Source organism: Mobula birostris, chromosome 24 (assembly GCF_030028105.1).
Source record: "Mobula birostris isolate sMobBir1 chromosome 24, sMobBir1.hap1, whole genome shotgun sequence".
In the NCBI taxonomy this organism is placed as follows: domain Eukaryota; kingdom Metazoa; phylum Chordata; class Chondrichthyes; order Myliobatiformes; family Myliobatidae; genus Mobula; species Mobula birostris.
This window is the reverse complement of record NC_092393.1, coordinates 5,768,703-5,794,957: the sequence shown is the minus strand read 5'-3', so window position 1 is coordinate 5,794,957 and position 26,255 is coordinate 5,768,703. Positions and strand designations below refer to the sequence as shown.

The following is a 26,255-nucleotide window of genomic DNA, read 5'->3' as shown; positions in this document are numbered from 1 at the left end:
GTACAGGTAAGTTGTGATAGACCAGATGGTTTGTTGTCTCACACAGCTGGATTTCAGTACGGGTAAGTTGTGATAAACCAGAGGGTTTGTTTTCCCGCACAGCTGGATTTCAGTACGGGTAAGTTCTGATAAACCAGAGAGTTTGTTCTCCCGCACAGCTGGATTTCAGTACGGGTAAGTTCTGATAAACCAGAGGGTTTGTTGTCCCACACAGCTAGATTTCAGTACGGGTAAGTTGTGATAAACCAGAGGGTTTGTTGTCCCACACAGCTGGATTTCAGTATGGGTAAGTTCTGATAAACCAGAGGGTTTGTTTTCCCGCACAGCTGGATTTCAGTACGGGTAAGTTCTGATAAACCAGAGGGTTTGTTTTCCCGCTGAGCTAGATTTCAGTACGGGTAAGTTGTGATAAACCAGAGGGTTTGTTGTCCCACACAGCTGGATTTCAGTATGGGTAAGTTCTGATAAACCAGAGGGTTTGTTTTCCCGCACAGCTGGATTTCAGTACGGGTAAGTTGTGATAAACCAGAGGGTTTGTTTTCCCGCTGAGCTAGATTTCAGTACGGGTAGGTTGTGATAAACCAGAGGGTTTGTTGTCCCACACAGCTGGATTTCAGTATGGGTAAGTTGTGATAAACCAGAGGGTTTGTTGCCCCACACAGCTGGATTTCAGTATGGGTAAGTTCTGATAAACCAGAGGGTTTGTTTTTCCCGCACAGCTGGATTTCAGTACAGGTAAGTTCTGATAAACCAGAGGGTTTGTTTTTCCCGCACAGCTAGATTTCAGTACGGGTAAGTTCTGATAAACCAGAGAGTTTGTTTTCCCGCACAGCTGGATTTCAGTACGGGTAAGTTCTGATAAACCAGAGGGTTTGTTGTCCCACACAGCTGGATTTCAGTACAGGTAAGTTCTGATAAACCAGAGGGTTTGTTTTTCCCGCACAGCTAGATTTCAGTACGGGTAAGTTCTGATAAACCAGAGGGTTTGTTTTCCCGCACAGCTGGATTTCAGTACGGGTAAGTTCTGATAAACCAGAGAGTTTGTTTTTCCGCACAGCTAGATTTCAGTACGGGTAAGTTGTGATAAACCAGAGGGTTTGTTTTCCCGCACAGCTGGATTTCAGTATGGGTAAGTTCTGATAAACCAGAGGGTTTGTTGTCCCGCACAGCTGGATTTCAGTATGGGTAAGTTGTGATAAACCAGAGGGTTTGTTTTCCCACACAGCTGGATTTCAGTACGGGTAAGTTCTGATAAACCAGAGGGTTTGTTGTCCCGCACAGCTGGATTTCAGTATGGGTAAGTTGTGATAAACCAGAGGGTTTGTTTTCCCGCACAGCTGGATTTCAGTACGGGTAAGTTCTGATAAACCAGAGGGTTTGTTTTCCCGCACAGCTAGATTTCAGTACGGGTAAGTTCTGATAAACCAGAGGTGCCCCGCTGTAAGGCTCAGCTAACAACGAAAGTGACATACAGTGATCTGTTTTCATATGTTTATTTTAGATAAGTTTTGGCCAGGACACTGGGACAACTCCAAGCCAATTCAACTATTCTATTGGCACTTGTGACACTTTGCATTAACATTGACATCACCGGCAGGATAAAGCTCCCCCTCCTCTGAAGTGAGTGGCAGACTTGGTACTCCACCCTGGGCCATATACAAAAATCTTGCAAGTAGTTGCAGCAAAATTAAATTGAACCTCAACACAAAGCTTATTTATATTAAATAAAATACTAACTCACACAAAAAGTCTGATTTAATCTCTATCGCTGTATAACTAAGTTTCAGCAGGTCGGAGCTATAAACATCAGAACACAAAGAACATTTTCAAAACTAGCATGGGATTCACTGAAGCCCTGTGCAGGATCTGTTGAAAATCGATTGAGATATTGAGTCTGCAGAAGCAGGATTGTGAAGTTCAGCGGAAAGACTGAGGCAGCTGAGGGTGAGCATTTTGAAGAGTCACTACAACCTGAGGGCAGGCAACCCCAGACAATGCCTGTACATTGACAGTCCCGCACCAGGAGCCAGCTTCATCACAACCCACGCCCAGTGTGGGGGATAGCACCCAGCCACTACACACCGATAGACAGCTTACAGCTTTTCTTGTAGCACGCTGTGTGGCTGAGGTGCTCACTGGCCGTCAGTGAAATACCAGGTGCCTGAAACCTCTCTTGCAGAATCCATCCAGCGTCGGTTTACATCTCCTTCGACTTCCGTTCTCGTTGTTTTCGCATTTTAATGAAGGCCAGAGCATCTCGGTCTCCTTTCCGTGCCTCAAGTAACTTCAGTATAATGTCTTCTGCTGAGAAATTGTAAGCCAGTGATGAATCTTGCTTAGGTAAGAAATAGTTAAATTTAGTAACATTTTTCCCCCCTCTGAGGATTTGCCCCTCTCACCCTTACACTCAAATGTTTCGGGGCACAGTCCCCTCCGCTTAAATCAGGTCTCAACCCCGTTTGGCTGAATTCATGTGTGTGGTTGAATGACAATTAAACTTGAACCTGAGTCCTTGGAAACATTAGATGCAGTGTTGAATCTACTGTGACTGATTTATTATCCCTCTCCATCGATTCTCCTCGTAACCTTTGACAGCCTTACTAATCAAGAGTCTATCAACTTTGTTTTAAGTTTACCCGATGACTTGGCCTCCACAGCCCTGTGGCAATGAATTCCACAGATTCACAACCTGAGAAAGTGCTCTTCAACTCTGTTCTAAAGGGGTGTCATTCTATTCCGAGGCCATACCCTCTGCTCCTAGACTCTCATTACCACCTGGTTCATTGCCTTTTCTCCAGTGGGCACGCTCACGAGCTGCTCTAAAAGGCCATCTTGTATGTATTCTACAAATTCCTTCCCTTGGGATCCACCTCCAACCTGATTCATCTGCATTTTGAAATACCCCATGACCATAGTATCATTGCCCTTTAGAGGAGCCTTTTCCATCTCCTATTGTAATTTGTACCGCACATTCTGGCCACGGTTCAGAGGCCTGTATATAACACCAATCAGGGTCTTTTTATCCTAGCAGTTTCTCAACTCTACCCACAAAGATTCTACATCTTCTGATCCTATGTCACTTCTAATGGTTTAGTTTCATTTTTATTTTACCAACAGAGCCACACCACCCCATCTGCCCACCTGCCTGACTTTTCGATGCAATGTGTATTCTTGAATGTTAAGCTCCCAACTATGGCATTCTTTCATTCATGACTCAGTGAGGCCCCCTACATCATACCTGCCCAATTTCTATCGGCACAACAAGATCATCTACCTTATTTCATATACTGCATGCATTCAAATATAACACCTTCAGTCCTGTATTTATCACCCTTTTCAATTTTGTCTCCATGTTACCGGAAGTTAAGTTCCTATATCTTTCTAAATTTTGTCTTTTTTTTTTGTTCTGGAGACCTCAGTAATCTCTGTTGCTCTCTCCTTTCTTTTTACTTTCTCCTCATTTTTCACTTTCTCCTCACTTTTCCAAGTTGATGAACTCACAAAACTATGATTTAGTTTAAAGCCCTATCACCAGCCCTAGTTATGTGATTCACCAGCATCCTGGTCCCATCACAGTCCAGATGGAGCCTGTCCCATCGGAACAGCTCCCCCCTTCCTCAATATAGGTGCCAATGTCCCACGAATTCAAACCCACTTCTGACATACCAGTCTTTGAGCCACACACATAGCTTACTGACTCTGTGCCAGTTTGCATGTCGCTCAGGTCACAGTCTTGGTTCTGTATTTTAATTTAGTCCCTAGATTCTGCTGAGTTCCTCAAGTGTTATGTGTGTGTTGATCTAGATCTCCAGCATCTGCAGAATCTCTTATGACATGACTCTCACCTTTTCGCTTTGGATGGCCAAGAGCCAGTCGGGTCTGAGGAACCTTGCTAATGGTGATTGTTTCGTCCGTGCTGTCCAGTCCTGGAATGTCTTGCAGAGGAAAGTACGCTTCCCCTTCCAGGTCATCACTGAGCAAGGTATCGTGATCGAAGACAGTGAGTAGCAGGCAGGCTCCTTCAGTCCGACATTGCTCTGGAGTAACATCGCTGCACAGAAAGCACCACAACATCAGTTACCACACAGCCGGGAAAGTTTTACACATTCCGCACACTCATATTCCTTTCTTGCAAATTTTGCAAATCTATAATTCTGCAAATACCGAGGTTCAGCTGCGGTATGATGTGTTAACTCATGACTGGGTGTGTAACAATCTCTGCCACAACACCAACAACAATCTCACCCACCCTGCCAACAATCTGCAGCTTCCCATCACCCAGTCTCAGTACTTGGGGCTGTGTGTTGTGGCCATTACAGAGACTTGGATGATGCAGAGGCAGGAATGGCTACTTCAAGTGCCAGGGTTTAGATGTTTCAGAAAGGACAGGGAGGGAGGCAAAAGAGGTGGGGGCGTGGCAAATTGATCAGAGATAGTGTCACAGCTGCAGAAAAGGAGGAAGTCATGGAGGGATTGTCTACAGAGTCTCTGTGGGTGGAATTTAGGAACAGGAAGGGGTCAATATCTCTACTGCGTGGTTTTTTATAGACCACCCAATAGTAACAGGGACATCGAGGAACAGATAGTGAGACAGATTCTGGAAACATGTAATAATAACAGGGTTGTTGTGGTGGGAGATTTTAATTTCCCAAATATTGATTGGCATTTCCTTAGAGCGAGGATTTTAGATGGGGTGGAGTTTGTTAGGTGTGTTCAAGAAGGTTTGTTCACACAATATGTAGATAAGCCTACAAGAGGAGAGGCTGTACTTGATCTGGTATTGGGAAATGAACCTGGTCAGGTGTCAGATCTCTCAATGGGAGTACATTTTGGAGATAGTGATCACAATTCTATCTCCTTTACCATAGCATTGGAGAGGGATAGGAACAGACAAGTTAAGAAAGTGTTTAATTGGATTAAGGAGAAATATGAGGCTATCAAGCATAAGTTGGAAACAGATGTTCTCAGGGAAATGTACAGAAGAAATGTGGCAAATGTTCAGGGGATATTTGCGTGGAGTTCTGCATTTGTATGTTCCAATGAGACAGGGAAGGGATGGTAGGATACAGCAACCATTGTGTACAAAGGCTATTGTAAATCTAGTCAAGAAAAGAAGAGCTTATGAAAGGTTCAAAAAGCTAGGTAATGATAGAGATTTAGAAGATTATAAGGCTACCAGGAGGGAACTCAAGAAAGAAATTAGGAGAGCCAGAAGGGGCCATGAGAAGGCCTTGGCGGACAGGATTAAGGAAAACTCCAAGGCATTCTACAAGTATGTGAAGAGCAAGAGCATAAGACGTGAGAGAATAGGACCAAAGTGTGACAGTGGGAAAGTGTGTACAGAACCGGAAGAGGTAGCAGAGGTGCTTAATGAGTACTTTGATTCAGTATTCACTACAGAAAAGGATCTCGGTGATTGTAGAAATGACTTACAGCAGGCTGAAAAGCTTGAGCATGTAGATATTAAGAAAGAGGATGTGCTGGAGCTTTTCCAAAGCAGCAAGTTGGATAAGTCACTGGGACTGGACGAGATGTACTCCAGGCTACCGTGGGAGGCGAGGGAGGAGATTGCTGAGCCTCTGGTGATGATCTTTGCATCATCAATGGGGATGGGAGAGGTTCCAGAGGACTGGAGGGTTGTGGATGTTGTTACATTATTCAAGAGAGGGAGTAGAGGTAGCCCAAGAAATTACAGACCAGTGAGTCTTACTTCAGTGGTTGGTAAGTTGATGGAGAAGATCCTGAGAGGCAGGATTTACGAACATTTGGACAGGCATAATATGATTAGGAATAGTCAGCATAGCTTTGTGAAAGGCAGGTCAAGCCTTATGAGCCTGATTGAATTTTTTGAGGATGTGACTAAACACATTGATGAAGGAAGAGCAGTAGATGTAGTGTATATGGATTTCAGCAAGGCATTTGATAAGATACCCCATGCAAGGCTTATTGAGAAAGTAAGGAGGCATGAGATCCAAGGGGACATTGCTTTGTGCATTCAGAATTGGCTTGCCCACGGAAGGCAAAGAGTGGTTGTAGATGGGTCATATTCTGCATGGAGGTCGGTGACCAGTGGAGTGTCTCAGGGATCTGTTCTGGGACCCCTACTCTTTGTGATTTTTATAAATGACCTGGATGAAGAAGTGGAGGGATGGGTTAGTAAATTTGCTGATGACACAAAGATTGGGGGTGTTGTGGCTGTCAGAGGTTACAGCAGGATATTGATAGGATGCAAAACTGGGCTGAGAAGTGGCAGATGGAATTCAACCCAGATAAGTGTGAGGTGGTTTATTTTGGTAGGTTAAATATGATGACAGAATATAGTATTAATTAGATTAGATTAGATTCAACTTTTTTGTCATTGTACCGAGTACAGATGCAAAGCCAATGAAATGCAGTTAGCATCTGACCAGAAATGCAAAGAATAGTGTTATTTACTAAATAACTGTGAATAAAAAGTAAGATCCTTGGCAGTGTGGAGGACCAGAGGGATCTTGGGGTCCGAGTCCATAGGACACTCAAGGCTCTGCACAGGATGACTCTGTGGTTAAGAAAGCAACCGATGCGTTGGCCTTCATCAATCGTGAGATTGAGTTTAAGAGCTGAGAGATAATGTTACATCTATATAGGACCCTGGTCAGACCCCACTTGGAGTACTGTGCTCAATTCTGATCGCCTCACTACAGGAAGGATGTGGAAACTATAGAAAGGGTGCAGAGGAGATTTACAAGGCTGTTGCCTGGATTGGGGAGCATGCCTTATGAGAATAGATTGAGTGAATTCGGCCTTTTCTCCTTGGAGCGACGGGGGATGAGAGGTGACCTGATAGAGGTGTATAAGATGATGAGAGTCATTGATTGTGTGGATACTCAGAGGCTTTTTCCCAGGGCTGAAATGGCTAACATGAGAGGGCGCAGTTTTAAGGTGCTTGGAAGTAGGTACAGAGGAGATATCAGGGGTAAGTTTTTTTACACAGAGAGTGGTGAGTGCGTGGAATGGGTTGCCGGCGACGGGGGTGGAGGTGGATACGATAGAGTCTTTTAAGAGACTCCTGGACAGGTACATGGAGCTCAGAAAAATAGAGGGCTATGGGTAACCCTCGGTAATTTCTCAGGTAAGGACATGTTCGGCACAGTTTTGTGGGCTGAAGGGCCTGTATTGTGCTGTAGGTTTTCTACGTTCTATGTTTCTATTTTCAACAGGTGCTCAGGCTCAAAATACCAGGGCAATTTTGATTTTCTTGTGGTGACACAAGATGTACGATAGTGCATCATTGGCACTTTATGTTTTCAGGCCTGAAAGGCGTCAGGCTTGGTTCTTGCCGGGTCTGTGAGACTGTCATAGTGCCCTCTGTATGACTAGATGAGAAAACAAAGATTCAGCCAGGCTTTCTCCTCCTGACTGAAAGGCAATGGACATCAGTGATCATGCTTCATCATGATAATCTGAGACTAAATAACCCACTGTAGAATGGCGACTGAGAACAAAAAAAAACTTTGGCGGTGGGTGGAGCATACAGCAGCGATTAAAACGTCTCTAACATAGTAAGGCACCCCAAGGAATATTATCGAGTAAAATCTGATATCTGATAGATACTATGACCAGGTAACCACAAACTTGGTCGGATGGGTGGGTCTTGAAATTTTTCGAGTGTGGAGAGGGAGAGCAGCTGAGAAGGGGAATCAGGGAATCAAGTTAATTAGGGATATACAAGATGCCAGAATCAGAGACGGGAGAAGTTGTGGAGGTTCAAGGGCATGGAGAACTTGAAGAGGGTTGAAAGTTTGAATCTCATAGTATTAGCTGATCAGACAGCAAGAAAGAGTGTCGACCACTGACCAATTCAAAGGACAACAAGAGGTAAGAAAACAGAGCACAAGGTACAGAGAAAGAAATTGAAATTACAATTCCAAGTGACATCAAAGTCAAAAAATGGAGAAGAAGAGAGAATTCAGTGGCTATGTACAGCATTTGACAATTGATAACCAAGATCTTAAACGAAAATAAGGAATTGGAAAACCATGATATTTGAAAAAAAAAATGCAGATACTGTAAATTGAAATAAAACTGAAATCACTGAAAATGCTTACCAGATCAGACAGCATCTATGGTAAGAGAAACAAACTAACATCTCAGGTCAAATGCCCTTTGGCCACGTGCACAGTCACAGTGGAGGATGAGGATAGAGGAGAGCTTGCTAATAGAAAGGGTGCAGAGGGGCCTGTCTCACACCTCCAGCAACACAGTATTGTGCAGTCTGCATCATTCTTCCTGTGACTGTGTAGATTTCTGCCCACATCCAAAAGATGTGCTGGTTGACAGCTCTAGGTGAGTGGTAGGGAAGTGAAGAGAACTGATGACCATGGAGGTAGGTTGGGGAAAGCAGCTGATGGGACTGCTCTGAGAATGGGGATAGACTCAGTCAGTGAGTCCTTCTTCGATACCATGTTTATATGAAATGTGACATTCCAAGGAAATTTATTGCAGAATTCAGGTAGGGTCTGACTCATGCAAATATGAAAAATACAATGGGACAGGAGGGTAACAAATCAGCAGGGCAAGAGGGGCCAATCCCAGGATTGTATGAGCAATGGGTGGGAACATTGCACATTGTTTAACCACAGATTTTCCAAAGTTCCCATGACTCAGGAATCATTCACATAGATGTCACTCCATTATTGAAGAAAAGGTGGAGGAAGGAGCTGGAGATACACAGATCAATCAGTCTGTGAAATAACAGGATTGAAATGCTGGAAACACTCAGCTGGGCAGGCAGCTTCTACAGAGAAATGCAGAGCTAATGTTTTGGGTTAATCACCTTTCGGCAGGACTGGGAAATGCTACCAAAGAGCAACACACACAGAATGCTGGAGGAACTCAACAGGTCATGCAGCACCTAGAGAGAGGAACAAACAGCTGATGTTTTGGCCGAGTTTGTACAGGTTTTAAGTTGCAGGAAGTGAGAACAACAAGGAAGGTCTGTGGTCAGGTGGAGAGGGGGACAGACCAAGTGACACAATTGGCATAAAATGTTCAATGGAGACCTGCAAAGATGTGTGTTGTGGCTGTGACAATTATAAACTAAGACAAATAGATAGGAACCCCATATTCCAGTTCGACAATGATGTTCATGGAGGCAGCATTAAATTACAAAAGTTTATTAATGAGCGCAGTGTAAAGAAGTGATAATTTAAGATCATGAACAGGCCAATGTAGCCCCTTAAGTCTGCCCAAACCCAAGGAGGAACACTGTCTTCATGGAGTCAGTTTCATCATCACCCTGTGGAATGATCTCCGAAGCTCTCCATAGGCCTCGAGAAGGGTCTGCCTCTTTGGACACCTCAGGATCCACTAACACAGAGTGGAACTAAGTTGTTTCTGCATCCTGAGGAGGAGGAGAAAGGGGGAACATTCAGATTTCGAAGTATCGACAATATAAACGGCATCAGCATTCACAGTGTACCTGAATTCAAAGCTCTCATCAAAGAGCGGATTGAGGTCATTGTACTTGCACTTTGTGGTTTTGGCTTCAACCAATGGGAAGACATGCTTAGGTTGCAAAGTCAACTCCACAAAAGGATCACTGGCACCTGAACAGGAGAGTCATGGAGAGAATGAGTGGAAAGAGTCCAAAGGAGCAACCGATCTCCTCAACCCGAAACCCATCTTTCGTCTTACCATTCGAATCCAGTGGAATGAGGTTGACTGCGTTTAGGATTTCTACATGGAGCTTTTGGAGTTGATTGTCATAAAACGCTTTTAAAGTGATGGCACCGTACTTAGATGTTTCCTCAGTAGCCTTAAAATCAAAGAGAAGAACTGTTAGAAGAAAATGGGTAGTGTAAATCTCAAGGTAAGGAATGTTAAAAGAAACAAGTTTTTACAGTTATGTTCCATATTTCACATTCCAGTTTTGAATGGTTCTGCTGTTAACTGCACCAATCAGCTCCTGCTCTGCAGGTTCCACAAACAGCAGTGACCAAATGATCAGACAACTACAGTAGCTGGCTGCTGTAAGTCAGGCACGCTGACTTCACTTTGAATATCATTGACTTACCTGAGATGGCAGCCTGGTTTATCCTCTCATTTGCAACAGCCTCAGCACAATATTGCAACTTCAGCTTAATTACATGCTTAAGTGTGGAGTTTGGATAATATTAAGATCTTTAGAAGAAATTAAACACCTAACTTCCACACAATTTAGTACACCAAGTTCTCTCTACATTCACCCAAACATTCCACGGCAATACAGTGCAATAAAGCGCAATAAAGCTTCATCTACACTTTTGATTGAACTTTTCAAGGCCGGTTCTAACAAGGGTTAGATGTTGTAAATCTTCTTCAGTGTGGTCTTGTCAAGTTGCAGGAGAAGAGTATCAATAATCAGGAAACATAGTAAAAGTTTCCGGTATACTGCCCCATTGTGTTCTTTCCTCGGACGGACGTAGTACAGACTGGATACATTCCCACACCGTCAGAGGTGTGATAGACTTCTCTGACACTTGAATTTTGCCTCTTTCTGACCTTTCCATTTCCTGAACCCTTCCCCCAACTGCTTCGAATGAGATTCCAACCCCTCCGGATGGCAATCCATTGGTTCTAAATGTTGTTTCATAGGCAGAAAATGTGAATGTATGAGACCATTCTTTCATGCACATCTACAAATGGGTTTATTTTTACAAGTGAAGCATGATAACAAGTCAGCCTTGTTACCCAAAGCAGGCTAGTGTGGGGGAAGTCAGTTCACATTGTCCTGCGAGAGCTGACTGTCGGGATTTGTAAGGTAAAGTGGTCCTCACGCCACCGTGTGACCTGGCAGGTCTTCATGGTAAAGTGCTTCTAAATGCATTCCTCTCACAAATATGTGCGTGGGTAGCGAAGTCAGGGACAGCTGTAACACTTCTTTCCTTTTTTATTATTATTTATTTCTTTTTTAATCTTTTTGTGTGTGCCTGCGTGCGTGCGAGTCTGTGCGTGTGCGTGTATGCGTGCGAGTCTGTGCGTGTGCCTGCGTGCGTGCAAGTCTGTGCGTGTGCGCATGTGTGTGCAACCGTGATGATGTCTTTCTTCTCTCGCGGAGCAAGACAGGGAGACTGTGTGGCGTGCCACTCCTCACACAGACATTTTCGCAGTATTTTTCCCTTTATTTTACGAGGTCGAGTTGCGATCTCGACACTCAACCCAGCATGGCTGGAAAGCGTACTCAGGAGCGGCTCCGACTGGATTCGAACCCCGGAACCTCTGCTCCCGGGTCCGGCGCTGATGACATTGTGCCACCAGTCGGCCCTGTAGCAGTTCTTTTCAATATTTTTATTATTAATTTTTATATAAAAGAACACAGAGTACAAGAAGTATATGTTAAAAAAAGATAAAATAATACCAATACATATTTGAATCACACTTGCAACCTCATTACTCTATGTTCATGTAAATTAAATTAAATCATAATATTGAAATATGATAATTTTATTAATATACAGAAAAAAATGTAAACCCACGACCAAGATCAAAGCTGCTTGGTAAAGAAAGAAGGAAAAAAATCCCTATCATAGAGTGAAATATGTTATTAGCCAACATCTGTAGTTTAACAACAAATCAAAGATTTTGAAAATAGTTCTAAAATGGTCCCCACAATGTGTGAAAGTCTTGGCAGGATTCAGAAACTGAACAACGGATCTTTTCTAAATTTAAATATGACATAACATCACGTAACCATTGAGCATGAGTAGGCGGAACGACATCCTTACAGCAAGAGCGCCCTCCTAGCTATAGGAGAAATAAAAGCCAAAATGTGCAAATGAGGTGTCTCCAGAATAATATCTTTTTCTCCAACAATACCGAGCAAAGCAGTCAAAGGGTTAAAATTTACCTCGAAAAGTACAGAGAAAGTTTGAAATATTCCCTTCCAGTATTTCCCAAGACTCAGGCTACGTCCACACTAGACCGGATAATTTTGAAAACGTCGGTTTCGAGTAAAAATGACAGGCATCCACACTAGGCGTTTTTCAAAATATCTCTGTCCACACTAAAACAGATATTTGGGCGAATCTACTCCTACTGTGCATGCGCAGAAAACAAGCGAAGAGGAAACGGTATAATATTTACGTTTCTGCAGCGGCATTGTGCTATTTCCATTGGTCAAAACTAGAGTACCTGTTGTTGTTGTTCGTCCATCGTTGACGTCGAAGAGGACCTCGACACCATTATGATGGTGTCGAGACTAGCGCGTGATTTGGATTTAAGTGAGGGAGAGTTGCGCAGCGTCAGCCTCACTCTCTCTTCCCAATTCCCATCTGGGTCCAGTGGCAAGACAGAGTCTAGACGGCTGGAGATGGGACTAGGCGCAGTGGGTGACCAGGACGTCTTCTGTGTCTTGTCCTGCTCGACACGTTCCACGACGCTTGCAGAGACCGCCTTCTTGACCGTTGGACCTTCCATTGGTCTCGTCCGCTCAATCCGCCGGAGTCTGTCTTCACATGCTGGGATAGACAACTCCCTATCTCACCGAGGGTTTGAGACCCGTCGGCTACCCTCACCTGGTTTAGCCGGCTTGTCGAAGCCGTTGCCCAGGGTGGGCCACTGTCGCATGTAAACAGTTACGGGGAGCAACAGGTGAGAGCTGAGTGCCAGGTGGGGACCAAAGGTGGACTAACCGCCCTGAAAAGGACGCGACATGTTCCCCCCCCCCCAGAGGTGCTACCCCTCCCTGACACCCCATATACTAGAGTACCTACACAACAGCGAAAGAAAGTTTTCAACAATGTCTTCGAGGAATACAAAGAAAACTGGGAAAATCAGACCGGACTTCTTCGTTTAGACAGACAATGAAGTCGAGCCGTTTCTGCGAGTTACAAACGACTACAAAGTCAGCAAAGCAGTGGAGATGTTTAATTCCAAACAAGCTATTAACGTAGACAATAAACAACACACGCATGAAGCCGTCCTCTACCCAAGATCAACAATTACAAAATGTTAAATGGTCAACTCAACATAGACTACCAATCCCACATCAAACCCTATTAGGAGCAGAAGAGGGCACTCAACTCAATTTGAAATACTAACTACCAAGTCAGATGTGTACAGCAATTCATTTTCCCCCCACACAATAAAAGCATAGAATAATCTTAATCCTAACACAGTCACACAACCAAACCCAATTAAATTTAAGGCAGCTTTTCTTCCTCAAAAATCTCCCTCTTAAGCCCACCCTCTGCCACCTCCAGTTTAAATTCCATGCAGAATATTTTGGAGGATCAAGAACCAAGAACCAGGAGAGTGGAATCTTCTGCCGCCAGACCGGCGCAGTATTTCTGACATTAGTATTTTTAAAGATAGACTCAATCAAATCACTTTAGGGGATCTAGTCCAAAAAGCTCACTTTACAATTTAACTCTCACACCGTTCACACCGACTGCGCGTTATAACAGCGGTGGTCAGTCAGCGACAGTGCCGGCTTGGAGACCACAGGGTACAGGAGATCGAGGGTACGACCACCGCAGACTGGGAGACCAGAGGGTACGGGCAGAAGAACAGAGAAACCGAGGGGACCAGCTTGAAAGCCACCTCTAGTTTGAACTCCATGCGGAATATTTTGGAGGATCAAGAACCAAGGACCAAGAACAGCCGTCCGGCAGTGCTTGCGCAGTCCCAAGCAGAAGCAGAAAAAGCATTGTTGTTGTGGTGTTGTCATGACAACATTTTAAAATCTCTCCGTTTACCCCATCCTCACTACAAGACGAAACAATCGTTTTCAAATTTACACACTCTGGAGAGTGTTTTCGAAAATCTCCATTTTCGGAGGATGAAAACGCTGTTTCAGTGTGGACGGAGGGTCAAAACGAAGAGAAAAAGCTTCGTTTTCAAAATTATCTGGCGTAGTGTGGACGTAGCCTAAGACATGTCTAAAACATATGAATTAGTGAAGCTTAGGAAACCATAGAAACCATAGAAAAACTACAGCACAGAAACAGGCCTTTCGGCCCTTCTTGGCTGTGCTGAACCATTTTCTGCCTAGTCCCACTGACCTGCACACGGACCATATCCCTCCATACACCTCCCATCCATGTATCTGTCCAATTTATTCTTAAATGGTAAAAAAGAACCCGCATTTACTACGTCATCTGGCAGCTCATTCCATACTCCCACCACTCTCTGTGTGAAGAAGCCCCCCCTAATGTTCCCTTTAAACTTTCCCCCCCCTCACCCTTAACCCATGTCCTCTGGTTTTTTTCTCCCCTTGCCTCAGTGGAAAAAGCCTGCTTGCATTCACTCTATCTATACCCATCATAATTTTATATACCTCTATCAAATCTCCCCTCATTCTTCTACGCTCCAGGGAATAAAGTCCTAACCTATTCAACCTTTCTCTGTAACTGAGTTTCTCAAGTCCCAGCAACATCCTTGTAAACCTTCTCTGCACTCTTTCAACCTTATTTATATCCTTCCTGTAATTTGGTGACCAAAACTGAACACAATACTCCAGATTCGGCCTCACCAATGCCTTATACAACCTCATCATAACATTCCAGCTCTTCTACTCAATACTTTGATTAATAAAGGCCAATGTATCAAAAGCTCTCTTTACGACCCTATCCACCTGTGACGACATTTTTAGGGAATTTTGTATCTGTATTCCCAGATCCCTCTGTTCCACTGCACTCCTCAGTGCCTTACCATTAACCCTGTATGTTCTACGTTGGTTTGTCCTTCCAACGTGCAATACCTCACACTTGTCTGTATTAAACTCCATCTGCCATTTTTCAGCCCATTTTTCCAGCTGGTCCAAGTCCCTCTGCAGGTTCTGAAAACCTTCCTCACTGTCTACTACACCTCCAAGCTTTGTATCATCAGCAAACTTGCTGATCCAATTTACCACATTATCATCCAGATCATTGATATAGATGACAAATAACAATGGAGCTTCTCCATTATTACCTCACAAAAGGGATATATATCCAAATAAAAATGAGGTAGCTTATCTTTGGTTACGTGGGCCCTATGGACCACTTTAAATTGTAATTAAATTGTAAGAGGGAGTGGTGAGCACATAACGATGAATTTTAAAATGAATTAACCAATTTTAAAATTTCTTTCCAAGTTTCCTTAGAAATTGAAGTCTGTAAATCTTGTTCCCAAAGATTTTTAATTTTGTCTAGAAGGAGCATTTCTCATTCCCAGCAACATACCGTAAATATTAGCTATTGAACCATTATGAAATGGTTTCAAATTAAAAATTACATCTAATAAGTTCTTATCAGGACTTTTAGAAAATGTATATGATTGAGATTGCAGAAAGTCTCTAATTTGTAGATATTGAAAAAAGTGGGTTTTTGATAAGCTATACTTGGCTGACAATTGCTCAAACAAAACGAGACTTCCTCCAACAAACAAATCCTGGACGCATTTAATACCCAATCTATCCCATTCTTTAAAAACTAGATCAGTCATAGAAGGTTTAAAAAAATACTTAGAAAATGTGGGACTAGAAAGAGAAAATCTCAATAAACCAAAATATTTTCTAAATTGTACCCAGATCCTCAAAGTGTGTCTAACTACCAAATTGTCAGTTAGTTTACTTAAAGATAAAGGAAGTGAGGATCCAAGAAGAGAAATAATAGAAAACTTATTAACAGAGTTAGCTTCTAAAGAGACCCATACCGGACAGTCCTCACAGTTAATATAATATGACCAAAACGGAAGGAACTGTAACAGTTAAATGGAAACTGTGGATCAAGAGACAATTGGATGTATTTGTGAAGAAACAGATGTTGAGGTGAGGGATTGAAGGATATGAGAGGAGGAGAGCAGTGGATAAGATGAGGAAGGAGTGAATGATATGGCAAGAAAAGGTCTGCTGAAATAGGCTGCATTAGTTCTGAGTACTTGCTATTAAATCCCTCAGTGAACTGGCACGTCTTATCTTTATAGACTCTTCTGACCCAAGAACACTCCCTGACATTCTCCATTCCTTTCAGTGGATCTCTGATACAGACCTCCCAATCCACCTTCCCATTGGTAGTCAGCTTGTCTGCCCTTGGATCCCATTGCTGCAATTCCTAGTTCTGAATCCCTTCACTTCAATCCCTGAATCCTCTTACAACCTTCATGAGAGCCCCCGTTTGTCAAACTCTGATTCCCAGTAACTCAATTTTCTTCGCTCTCATCTCAAAACATCAGTTACTGAATACACAGAAATTATGTTCACCGGTAATTAAGTATCTTTAATTGCAGAAATAAATGTGTAAAGATTTTTCCCAGACGGAACTTATACAAGATGCTTATGTGTTCCTTACTTGTAAACAATAGCTCTGATAACTAATTTGTTGGCATATTTCAAACTCTTTCTCTTCACCTGGAATTATGATAGACCTACTATACTCAACATACTTTCACACAGATTAGAAGACATACAACACTCCTGACCTGCTCCTGAATCTTCTTTGCACAATACTTCTGGATTAATTGGTGAGTGCTTGCAGCGTTCAGAGTCAAATGAGCATCAAGAGCCTGAAATAAAAGCAAGGTTACACTAAGACATGGCAGTAAGCAAAGATCTGCAAAAGTAGTAAGTAAGCAGGCAGATAAACACCAGGGATCACAAGTTAAACATGTAGAGTTAGGACTCAGTAAAGACTTAAGGGACGGATTTCCTACCTCAAGAATTACAGTACAGGATTACAAATTTTCTTGAGGGACTATGAGCAGTTCAGAGTATTGCCCAGGTTTGGATAATTCTGACTTTTAGCTGATTTGCATGCAAACTGGCACAGAGTAAATATAATAGGAAAAGTCGATGTGTAGCTCCCAGAATCGTGTGGGAGAAATGGGTTCTGACTCGTGGGCTTTGGCAACACAACTGGGGGAGCAGGGAGCTCTTCTATTGGGATGGACTTCATTTAAACCGTGAATTGTATAACTAGCACCCTAGAATAACTAGGTGCCGCACAGGAGGCTGCTAAACAAGATAACAGGCCATGGTTTTACAGGAACAATACTAGGATGGATAGAAAATTGGCTGATGGCAGGAGGCAAAGAGTGGGAATAAAGAGAGGCTTTTCTAGTTGGCTGCAAGTGACTAGTGGTAGTTGTGTTGGGACTGGAAGGCTTTATGGCCAAGTTTGTGGACAATTCAAAGATAGGTGGAGGGCAGATAGTGCTGAGAAAGCAGAGAGGCTGCCGAAGGATTGGACAGATTATGGGGAGAAGGCAGGAGAATGGGGTTGAGAGGGATAATAAATCAGCCACGATGGAATAGAGGACAGTCTTGAGGAGTTGAATGGCCTAGTTCTGCTTCTATTCCTTATGGTCTTACTGTTAAATCCAAACATGCCTTTAACCTAAATGGGGGGGGGGGGGGGGGGGTCAGGTGATAGGAAGTATAATAAATAGAAAAGAAATGAGAGAGCCCAGTGGCATGGAGATCTCTGGAAACCAGGAAACACTGAATTACTTGGCTCCAGTCTTCATGGTGGAGGACACTGCAAACATCTCAAAGATTTCTGATGGGTTATCTTCAAATAGAACATGTAACAAACCACATGTCAAATATTAAAACTTAAGTTAGCCAAGCCACTGGAATTGAGTAGCTTAATGTGATGGTTTTAACGAATGAAGCTAACAGAGATAGTGGAACCACTGTTTGAAAAATTGCCAAACTCGTGACTTCCAGGAGAGGGCAGGCAGATTGGAAAACCATGAGGGTGACACCCTTGTTCAGAGACAGAAATGTGTAACTGTAGGACTGCTGTGAGTTTATTATCAGGGAACAAGCAGCTAGTCAATTAAATGTAATCAAATCAAGTTAATGTGGTTTTATGAAAGGAAAATCACCTTTGACAAATTCCTGGAGGCCTTTGAGGGTGGAACAAGTGGAGATAATAAAGGGAAGCCTATGGAAACAGTGGATTTGATTTTCAGAAGGCTGATAAAATTAGACCTGTATCTTTCGGAACTCAGAAGAACAAGAGATGATATTATTGAAACAGGAGATCCTAAGGGGACATGTAAAACAGGTGAGATTGAGTAACGCGAGTGTCTCAAACAAGAGGATATAATAAATAATCCTCCAATTCCCCCTCCAGACACTTTTCCCAGCAACCATTCTAAATGTTACACATCTTCCCTCACCACCACTCAGGGCCACAAACAGTCCTCCAGGTAAGGCAGTCCTTCATGTTTGAATCTATCAGTCTCATTTATTGCATCTGATATGGTCTCCTCAAAAATCTCTGAGAACCGATATAGATTGGGGGACGATTTATCAAGCATCCCGCCATAACAACCAGTGGCCAGTCAATTTAATTCCACTTCCCATTCCACACCAACATGGCCTCATCTACCGCCAAATTTTGGCCAGACATAGATTAGAGGAACAGCACCTTGTGTTCTGCTCTTGTATGCAGGATTAAGGAGGCCCTGATTTAAAACAAAGCTGTGTAGGAACTTGCTCTCGCCAAAGGTGCAAGTCTCTGGGCTGGTGGGATGGGGGGAGCGAGGGGTGGGATGGGGGTAGGGACAATGAGGTGGGGGGGTCAGGGGTGGAGTAGGGGCAGTAGGATGGGGGTGAGGGGTGGGGTGGGGTAGTGGGATGGGAGTGAGGGATGGGGTAGGGACAATGAGATGGGGTGAGGGGTGGGGTGGGGTAGTGGGATGGAGGTAGGTGCAATGAGATGGGGGGTGGGGTAGGGTCAGTGGGATGGGGGTGAGCGGTGGGGTAGGGGCAGTGGGATGGGGTGAGAGGTGGGGTAGGGGCAGTGGGATGGGGGTGAGGGGTGGGGTAGGGGCAGTGAGATGGGGTGAGAGGTGGGGTAGGGGCAGTGGGATGGGGTGAGGGGTGGGGTAGGGGCGGTAGGATGAGGGTGAGGGGTGAGCGGTGGGGTACGGGCAGTGGGATGGGGTGAGGGGTGGGGTAGGGGCAGTGGGATGGGGTGAGGGGTGAGTGGTGGGGTAGGGGCAGTGGGATGGGGTGAGGGGTGAGCGGTGGAGTAGGGGCAGTGGGATGGGGTGAGGAGTGGGGTGGAGGCAGTGGGTTGGGGTGAGAGGTGGGGCAGGGGCAGTGGGATGGGGTGAGGGGTGGGGTGGAGGCAGTGGGATGGGGTGAGAGGTGAGCAGTGGGATGGCGTGAGGGGTGGGGTGGAGGCAGTGGGATGGGGTGAGGGGTGAGCGGTGGGGTAGGGGCAGTGGGATGGGGTGTGGGGTGGGGCAGTGGGATGGGTTGGGGGTGGGGTAGGTGCAGTGGGTTGGGGTGTGGGGTGGGGCAGTGGGATGGGGTGAGGAGTGGGGTAGGGGCAGTGGGATGGGGGTGAGGGGTGAGGTGGGGCAGTGGGATGGGGTGGGGGTTGGGGTGGGGGCAGTGGGATGAGGTGAGGGCTGGGGGCAGTGGGATGGGGTGAGGGGTGGGGTGGGGCAGTGGGATGGGGTGAGGGGTGCGGTAGTGGCAGTGGGATGGGGTGAGGGGTGAGGGGTGAGTGGTGGGGTAGGGGCAGTGGGATGGAGTGAGGGGTGAGCGGTGGGGTGGGGCAGTGGGATGGGGTGAGGGGTGAGGATTGGGGTGGGGCAGTGAGATGGAGTGAGGGGTGGGGTGGGACAGTGGGATGAGGTGAGAGGTGGGGTAGGGGCAGTGAGATGGGGTGAGCGGTGGGGTAGGGGCGGTGAGATGGGGTGAGGGGTGAGGTGGGGCAGTGGGATGGGGTGAGGGGTGGGGTGGGGCAGTGGGATGGGGTGAGGGGTGGGGTAGGGGCAGTGGGATGGGGTGAGGGGTGGGGTGGGGCAGTGGGATGGGGTGAGGGGTGGGGTGGGGCAGTGGGATGGGGAGGGGTCGGGTAGGGGCAGTGGAATGGGGATAAGGGGTGGGGTGGGGACAGTGGGATGAGGTGAGGGGTGGGGGCAGTGGGATGGGGTGAGGGGTGGGGTGGGGCAGTGGGATGGGGGTGAGGGGTGAGCAGTGGGGTGGGGCAGTGGGATGGGGGTGAGGGGTGAGCGGTGGGGTACGGGCAGTGGGATGGGGTGAGGGGTGCGGTAGGGGCAGTGGGATGGGGTGAGGGGTGAGTGGTGGGGTAGGGGCAGTGGGATGGGGTGAGGGGTGAGCGGTGGAGTAGGGGCAGTGGGATGGGGTGAGGAGTGGGGTGGAGGCAGTGGGTTGGGGTGAGAGGTGGGGCAGGGGCAGTGGGATGGGGTGAGGGGTGGGGTGGAGGCAGTGGGATGGGGTGAGAGGTGAGCAGTGGGATGGCGTGAGGGGTGGGGTGGAGGCAGTGGGATGGGTTGGGGGTGGGGTAGGTGCAGTGGGATGGGGTGTGGGGTGGGGCAGTGGGATGGGGTGAGGAGTGGGGTAGGGGCAGTGGGATGGGGGTGAGGGGTGAGGTGGGGCAGTGGGATGGGGTGGGGGTTGGGGTGGGGGCAGTGGGATGGGGTGAGGGGTGGGATAGGGCAGTGGGATGGGGTGAGGGATGAGGATTGGGGTAGGGGCAGTGGGATGGGGTGAGGGGTCGGGTGGGACAGTGGGATGGCGTGAGGGGTGAGGGGTGGGGTGGGGCAGTGGGATGGGGGGAGGGGTCGGGTAGGGGCAGCGGGATGGGGATAAGGGGTGGGGTGGGGGCAGTGGGATGAGGTGAGGGCTGGGGGCAGTGGGATGGGGTGAGGGGTGGGGTGGGGCAGTGGGATGGGGTGAGGGGTGCGGTAGTGGCAGTGGGATGGGGTGAGGGGTGAGGGGTGAGTGGTGGGGTAGGGGCAGTGGGATGGAGTGAGGGGTGAGCGGTGGGGTGGGGCAGTGGGATGGGGTGAAGGGTGAGGATTGGGGTAGGGGCAGTGGGATGGAGTGAGGGGTGGGGTGGGACAGTGAGATGGGGTGAGCGGTGGGGTAGGGGCGGTGAGATGGGGTGAGGGGTGAGGTGGGGCAGTGGGATGGGGTGAGGGGTGGGGTGGGGCAGTGGGATGGGGTGAGGGGTGGGGTAGGGGCAGTGGGATGGGGTGAGGGGTGGGGTGGGGCAGTGGGATGGGGTGAGGGGTGGGGTGGGGCAGTGGGATGGGGGAGGGGTCGGGTAGGGGCAGTGGGATGGGGGAGGGGTCGGGTAGGGGCAGTGGAATGGGGATAAGGGGTGGGGTGGGGACAGTGGGATGAGGTGAGGGGTGGGGGCAGTGGGATGGGGTGAGGGGTGGGGTGGGGCAGTGGGATGGGGTGAGGGGTGAGCAGTGGGGTGTGGCAGTGGGATGGGGGTGAGGGGTGAGCGGTGGGGTACGGGCAGTGGGATGGGGTGAGGGGTGCGGTAGGGGCAGTGGGATGGGGTGAGGGGTGAGTGGTGGGGTAGGGGCAGTGGGATGGGGTGAGGGGTGAGCGGTGGGGTAGGGGCAGTGCGATGGGGTGAGGGGTGAGCGGTGGAGTAGGGGCAGTGGGATGGGGTGAGGAGTGGGGTGGAGGCAGTGGGTTGGGGTGAGAGGTGGGGCAGGGGCAGTGGGATGGGGTGAGGGGTGGGGTGGAGGCAGTGGGATGGGGTGAGAGGTGAGCAGTGGGATGGCGTGAGGGGTGGGGTGGAGGCAGTGGGATGGGTTGGGGGTGGGGTAGGTGTAGTGGGATGGGGTGAGGGGTGGGGCAGTGGGATGGGGTGAGGAGTGGGGTAGGGGCAGTGGGATGGGGGTGAGGGGTGAGGTGGGGCAGTGGGATGGGGTGGGGGTTGGGGTGGGGGCAGTGGGATGGGGTGAGGGGTGGGGTAGGGCAGTGGGATGGGGTGAGGGATGAGGATTGGGGTAGGGGCAGTGGGATGGGGTGAGGGGTCGGGTGGGACAGTGGGATGGCGTGAGGGGTGAGGGGTGGGGTGGGGCAGTGGGATGGGAGAGGGGTCGGGTAGGGGCAGCGGGATGGGGATAAGGGGTGGGGTGGGGGCAGTGGGATGAGGTGAGGGCTGGGGGCAGTGGGATGGGGTGAGGGGTGGGGTGGGGCAGTGGGATGGGGTGAGGGGTGGGGTGGGGCAGTGGGATGGGGTGAGGGGTGCGGTAGTGGCAGTGGGATGGGGTGAGGGGTGAGGGGTGAGTGGTGGGGTAGGGGCAGTGGGATGGAGTGAGGGGTGAGCGGTGGGGTGGGGCAGTGGGATGGGGTGAGGGGTGAGGATTGGGGTAGGGGCAGTGGGATGGGGTGAGGGGTGGGGTGGGGCAGTGGGATGGGGTGAGGGGTTGGTTAGGGGCAGTGGTATGGGGTGAGGTGGGGCAGTGGGATGGGGTGAGGGGTGCGGTAGTGGCAGTGGGATGGGGTGAGGGGTGAGGGGTGAGTGGTGGGGTAGTGGCAGTGGGATGGGGTGAGGGGTGAGGGGTGAGTGGTGGGGTAGGGGCAGTGGGATGGAGTGAGGGGTGAGCGGTGGGGTGGGGCAGTGGGATGGGGTGAGGGGTGAGGATTGGGGTAGGGGCAGTGGGATGGGGTGAGGGGTGGGGTGGGGCAGTGGGATGGGGTGAGGGGTTGGTTAGGGGCAGTGGTATGGGGTGAGGTGGGGCAGTGGGATGGGGTGAGGGGTGCGGTAGTGGCAGTGGGATGGGGTGAGGGGTGAGGGGTGAGTGGTGGGGTAGGGGCAGTGGGATGGGGTGAGGGGTGGGGTGGGGCAGTGGGATGGGGTGAGGGTGGGGTAGGGGCAGTGGGATGGGGTGAGGGGTGGGGTGGGGCAGTGGGATGGGGTGAGGGGTTGGTTAGGGGCAGTGGTATGGGGTGAGGTGGGGCAGTGGGATGGGGCGAGGGGTGAGGGGTGGGGTAGGGGCAGTGGGATGGGTGAGGGGTGGGGTGGGGGCAGTGGGATGGGGTGAGGTGGGGCAGTGGGATGTGGTGAGGGGTGAGGGGTGGGGTAGGGGCAGTGGGATGGGGTGAGGGGTGGGGTGAGGCAGTGGGATGGGGTGAGGGGTGAGTGGTGGGGTAGGGGCAGTGGGATGGGGTGAGGTGTGAGCAGTGGGGTGGGGCAGTGGGATGGGGTGAGGGGTGAGGATTGGGGTAGGGGCAGTGGGATGGGGTGAGGGGTGAGGGGTGAGGTGGGGCAGTGGGATGGGGTGAGGGGTGGGGTGGGGCAGTGGGATGGGGTGAGGGTGGGGTAGGGGCAGTGGGATGGGGTGAGGGGTGGGGTGGGGCAGTGGGATGGGGTGAGGGGTGAGTCGTGGGGTGGTGCAGTGGGATGGGGTGAGGGGTGAGGATTGGGGTAGGGGCAGTGGGATGGTGTGAGGGGTGGGGTGAGACAGTGGGATGAGGTGAGAGGTGGGGTAGGGGCAGTGGGATGGGGATGAGGGGTGGGGTAGGGGCGGTGAGATGGGATGAGGGGTGAGGTGGGGCAGTGGGATGGGGTGGGGGTGGGGTGGGACAGTGGAATGGGGCGAGGGGTGGGGTGGGGCAGTGGGATGGGGTGAGGGGTCGGGTAGGGGCAGTGGGATGGGGTGAGGGGTTGGTTAGGGGCAGTGGTATGGGGTGAGGTGGGGCAGTGGGATGGGGCGAGGGGTGAGGGGTGGGGTAGGGGCAGTGGGATGGGGTGAGGGGTGGGGTGAGGCAGTGGGATGGGGTGAGGGGTGAGTGGTGGGGTAGGGGCAGTGGGATGGGGTGAGGGGTGAGCAGTGGGGTGGGGCAGTGGGATGGGGTGAGGGGTGAGGATTGGGGTAGGGGCAGTGGGATGGGGTGAGGGGTGAGGGGTGAGGTGGGGCAGTGGGATGGGGTGAGGGGTGGGGTGGGGCAGTGGGATGGGGTGAGGGTGGGGTAGGGGCAGTGGGATGGGGTGAGGGTGGGGTAGGGGCAGTGGGATGGGGTGAGGGGTGAGTCGTGGGGTGGTGCAGTGGGATGGGGTGAGGGGTGAGGATTGGGGTAGGGGCAGTGGGATGGTGTGAGGGGTGGGGTGAGACAGTGGGATGAGGTGAGAGGTGGGGTAGGGGCAGTGGGATGGGGATGAGGGGTGAGGTGGGGCAGTGGGATGGGGTGGGGGTGGGGTGGGACAGTGGAATGGGGCGAGGGATGGGGTGGGGCAGTGGGATGGGGTGAGGGGTCGGGTAGGGGCAGTGGGACGGGGTGAGGGGTCGGGTAGGGGCAGTGGGATGGGGATAAGAGGTGGGGTGGGGGCAGTGGGATGAGGTGAGGGCTGGGGGCAGTGGGATGGGGTGAGGGGTGGGGTGGGGCAGTGGGATGGGGTGAGGGGTGGGGTGGGGCAGTGGGATGGGGTGAGGGGTCGGGTAGGGGCAGTGGGACGGGGTGAGGGGTCGGGTAGGGGCAGTGGGATGGGGATAAGAGGTGGGGTGGGGGCAGTGGGATGAGGTGAGGGCTGGGGGCAGTGGGATGGGGTGAGGGGTGGGGTGGGGCAGTGGGATGGGGTGAGGGGTGGGGTGGGGCAGTGGGATGGGGGGTGAGGGGTGAGGGGTGAGTGGTGGGGTAGGGGCAGTGGGATGGAGTGAGGGGTGAGCGGTGGGGTGGGGCAGTGTGATGGGGTGAGGGGTGGGGTGGGGCAGTGGGATGGAGTGGGGGTGAGGTGGGGCAGTGGGATGGGGTGAGGGGTGGGGTAGGGGCAGTGGGATGGCGTGAGGGGTGAGGGGTGGGGTAGGGGCAGTGGGATGGGGTGAGGGGTGAGGTGGGGCAGTGGGATGGGGTGAGGGGTGGGGTAGGGGCAGTGGGATGGGGTGAGGGGTGGGGTAGGGGCAGTGGGATGGGGTGAGGGGTGGGGTAGGGGCAGTGGGATGGGGTGAGTGGTGAGGGGTGGGATGGGGCAGTGGGATGGGGTGAGGAGTGAGGGGTGGGATGGGGCAGTGGGATGGGGTGAGGAGTGAGGGGTGGGGTAGGGACAGTGGGATGGGGTGAGGGGTTGGTTAGGGGCAGTGGTATGGGGTGTGGTAGGGGCAGTGGGATGGGGTGAGGTGTGCGGTAGGTGCAGTGGGATGGGGTGTGGGGTGGGGCAGTGGGATGGGTTGGGGGTGGGGTAGGGGCAGTGGGATGGGGTGAGGTGTGTGGTAGGTGCAGTGGGATGGGCTGTGGGATGGGGGTGAGGGGTGAGGTGGGGCAGTGGGATGGGATGGGGGTTGGGGTAGAGGCAGTGGGATGGGGTGAGGGGTGGGGTGGGACAGTGAGATGGGGTGGGGACAGTGGGATGGCGTGAGGGGTGAGGGGTGGGGTAGGGGCAGTGGGATGGGGTGAGCAGTGAGCAGTGTGGTAGGGGCAGTGGGATGGGGTGAGGGGTGGGGTAGGGGCAGTGGGATGGGGTGAGGGGTGGGATGGGGCAGTGGGATGGGGTGAGGGGTGAGGTGGGGCAGTGGGATGGGGTGAGGGGTGGGGTAGGGGCAGTGGGATGGGGTGAGGGGTGGGATGGGGCAGTGGGATGGGGTGAGGGGTGAGGTGGGGCAGTGGGATGGGGTGAGGGGTGGGGTAGGGGCAGTGGGATGGGGTGAGGGGTGGGGTAGTGGCAGTGGGATGGGGTGAGGGGTGGGGTGGGGCAGTGGGATGGGGTGAGGGGTGGGGTGGGGCAGTGGGATGGGGGGTGAGGGGTGAGGGGTGAGTGGTGGGGTAGGGGCAGTGGGATGGAGTGAGGGGTGAGCGGTGGGGTGGGGCAGTGTGATGGGGTGAGGGGTGGGGTGGGGCAGTGGGATGGAGTGGGGGTGAGGTGGGGCAGTGGGATGGGGTGAGGGGTGGGGTAGGGGCAGTGGGATGGCGTGAGGGGTGAGGGGTGGGGTAGGGGCAGTGGGATGGGGTGAGGGGTGAGGTGGGGCAGTGGGATGGGGTGAGGGGTGGGGTAGGGGCAGTGGGATGGGGTGAGGGGTGAGGTAGGGGCAGTGGGATGGGGTGAGGGGTGGGGTAGGGGCAGTGGGATGGGGTGAGTGGTGAGGGGTGGGATGGGGTGAGGAGTGAGGGGTGGGATGGGGCAGTGGGATGGGGTGAGGAGTGAGGGGTGGGGTAGGGACAGTGGGATGGGGTGAGGGGTTGGTTAGGGGCAGTGGTATGGGGTGTGGTAGGGGCAGTGGGATGGGGTGAGGTGTGCGGTAGGTGCAGTGGGATGGGGTGTGGGGTGGGGCAGTGGGATGGGTTGGGGGTGGGGTAGGGGCAGTGGGATGGGGTGAGGTGTGTGGTAGGTGCAGTGGGATGGGCTGTGGGATGGGGGTGAGGGGTGAGGTGGGGCAGTGGGATGGGATGGGGGTTGGGGTAGAGGCAGTGGGATGGGGTGAGGGGTGGGGTGGGACAGTGAGATGGGGTGGGGACAGTGGGATGGCGTGAGGGGTGAGGGGTGGGGTAGGGGCAGTGGGATGGGGTGAGCAGTGAGCAGTGTGGTAGGGGC

The 26,255-nt window shown here is 50.9% G+C and overlaps 1 protein-coding gene across 3 annotated transcripts in view; it reads right to left on the bottom strand.

The window, feature by feature from the left end:
- Positions 1-1,479: 1,479 nt before the first annotated feature.
- unc13d (unc-13 homolog D (C. elegans)) overlaps positions 1,480-26,255 on the bottom strand; it is a 205,838-nt gene continuing 181,062 nt past the window's right edge. For 2 of the 3 annotated variants that reach the window (XM_072242641.1, XM_072242642.1), the window contains exons 28-32: positions 16,420-16,503; positions 9,676-9,796; positions 9,461-9,587; positions 3,846-4,051; positions 1,480-2,304 (exon numbers count right to left, since the gene is read on the bottom strand). In XM_072242641.1, the coding sequence (XP_072098742.1) occupies positions 2,198-2,304; positions 3,846-4,051; positions 9,461-9,587; positions 9,676-9,796; positions 16,420-16,503 (645 nt within the window). In that variant the 3' untranslated portion in view covers positions 1,480-2,197. The remainder of the gene's footprint in view (positions 2,305-3,845; positions 4,052-9,460; positions 9,588-9,675; positions 9,797-16,419; positions 16,504-26,255) is intronic. The other variant, XM_072242643.1, reaches the window with a different exon arrangement.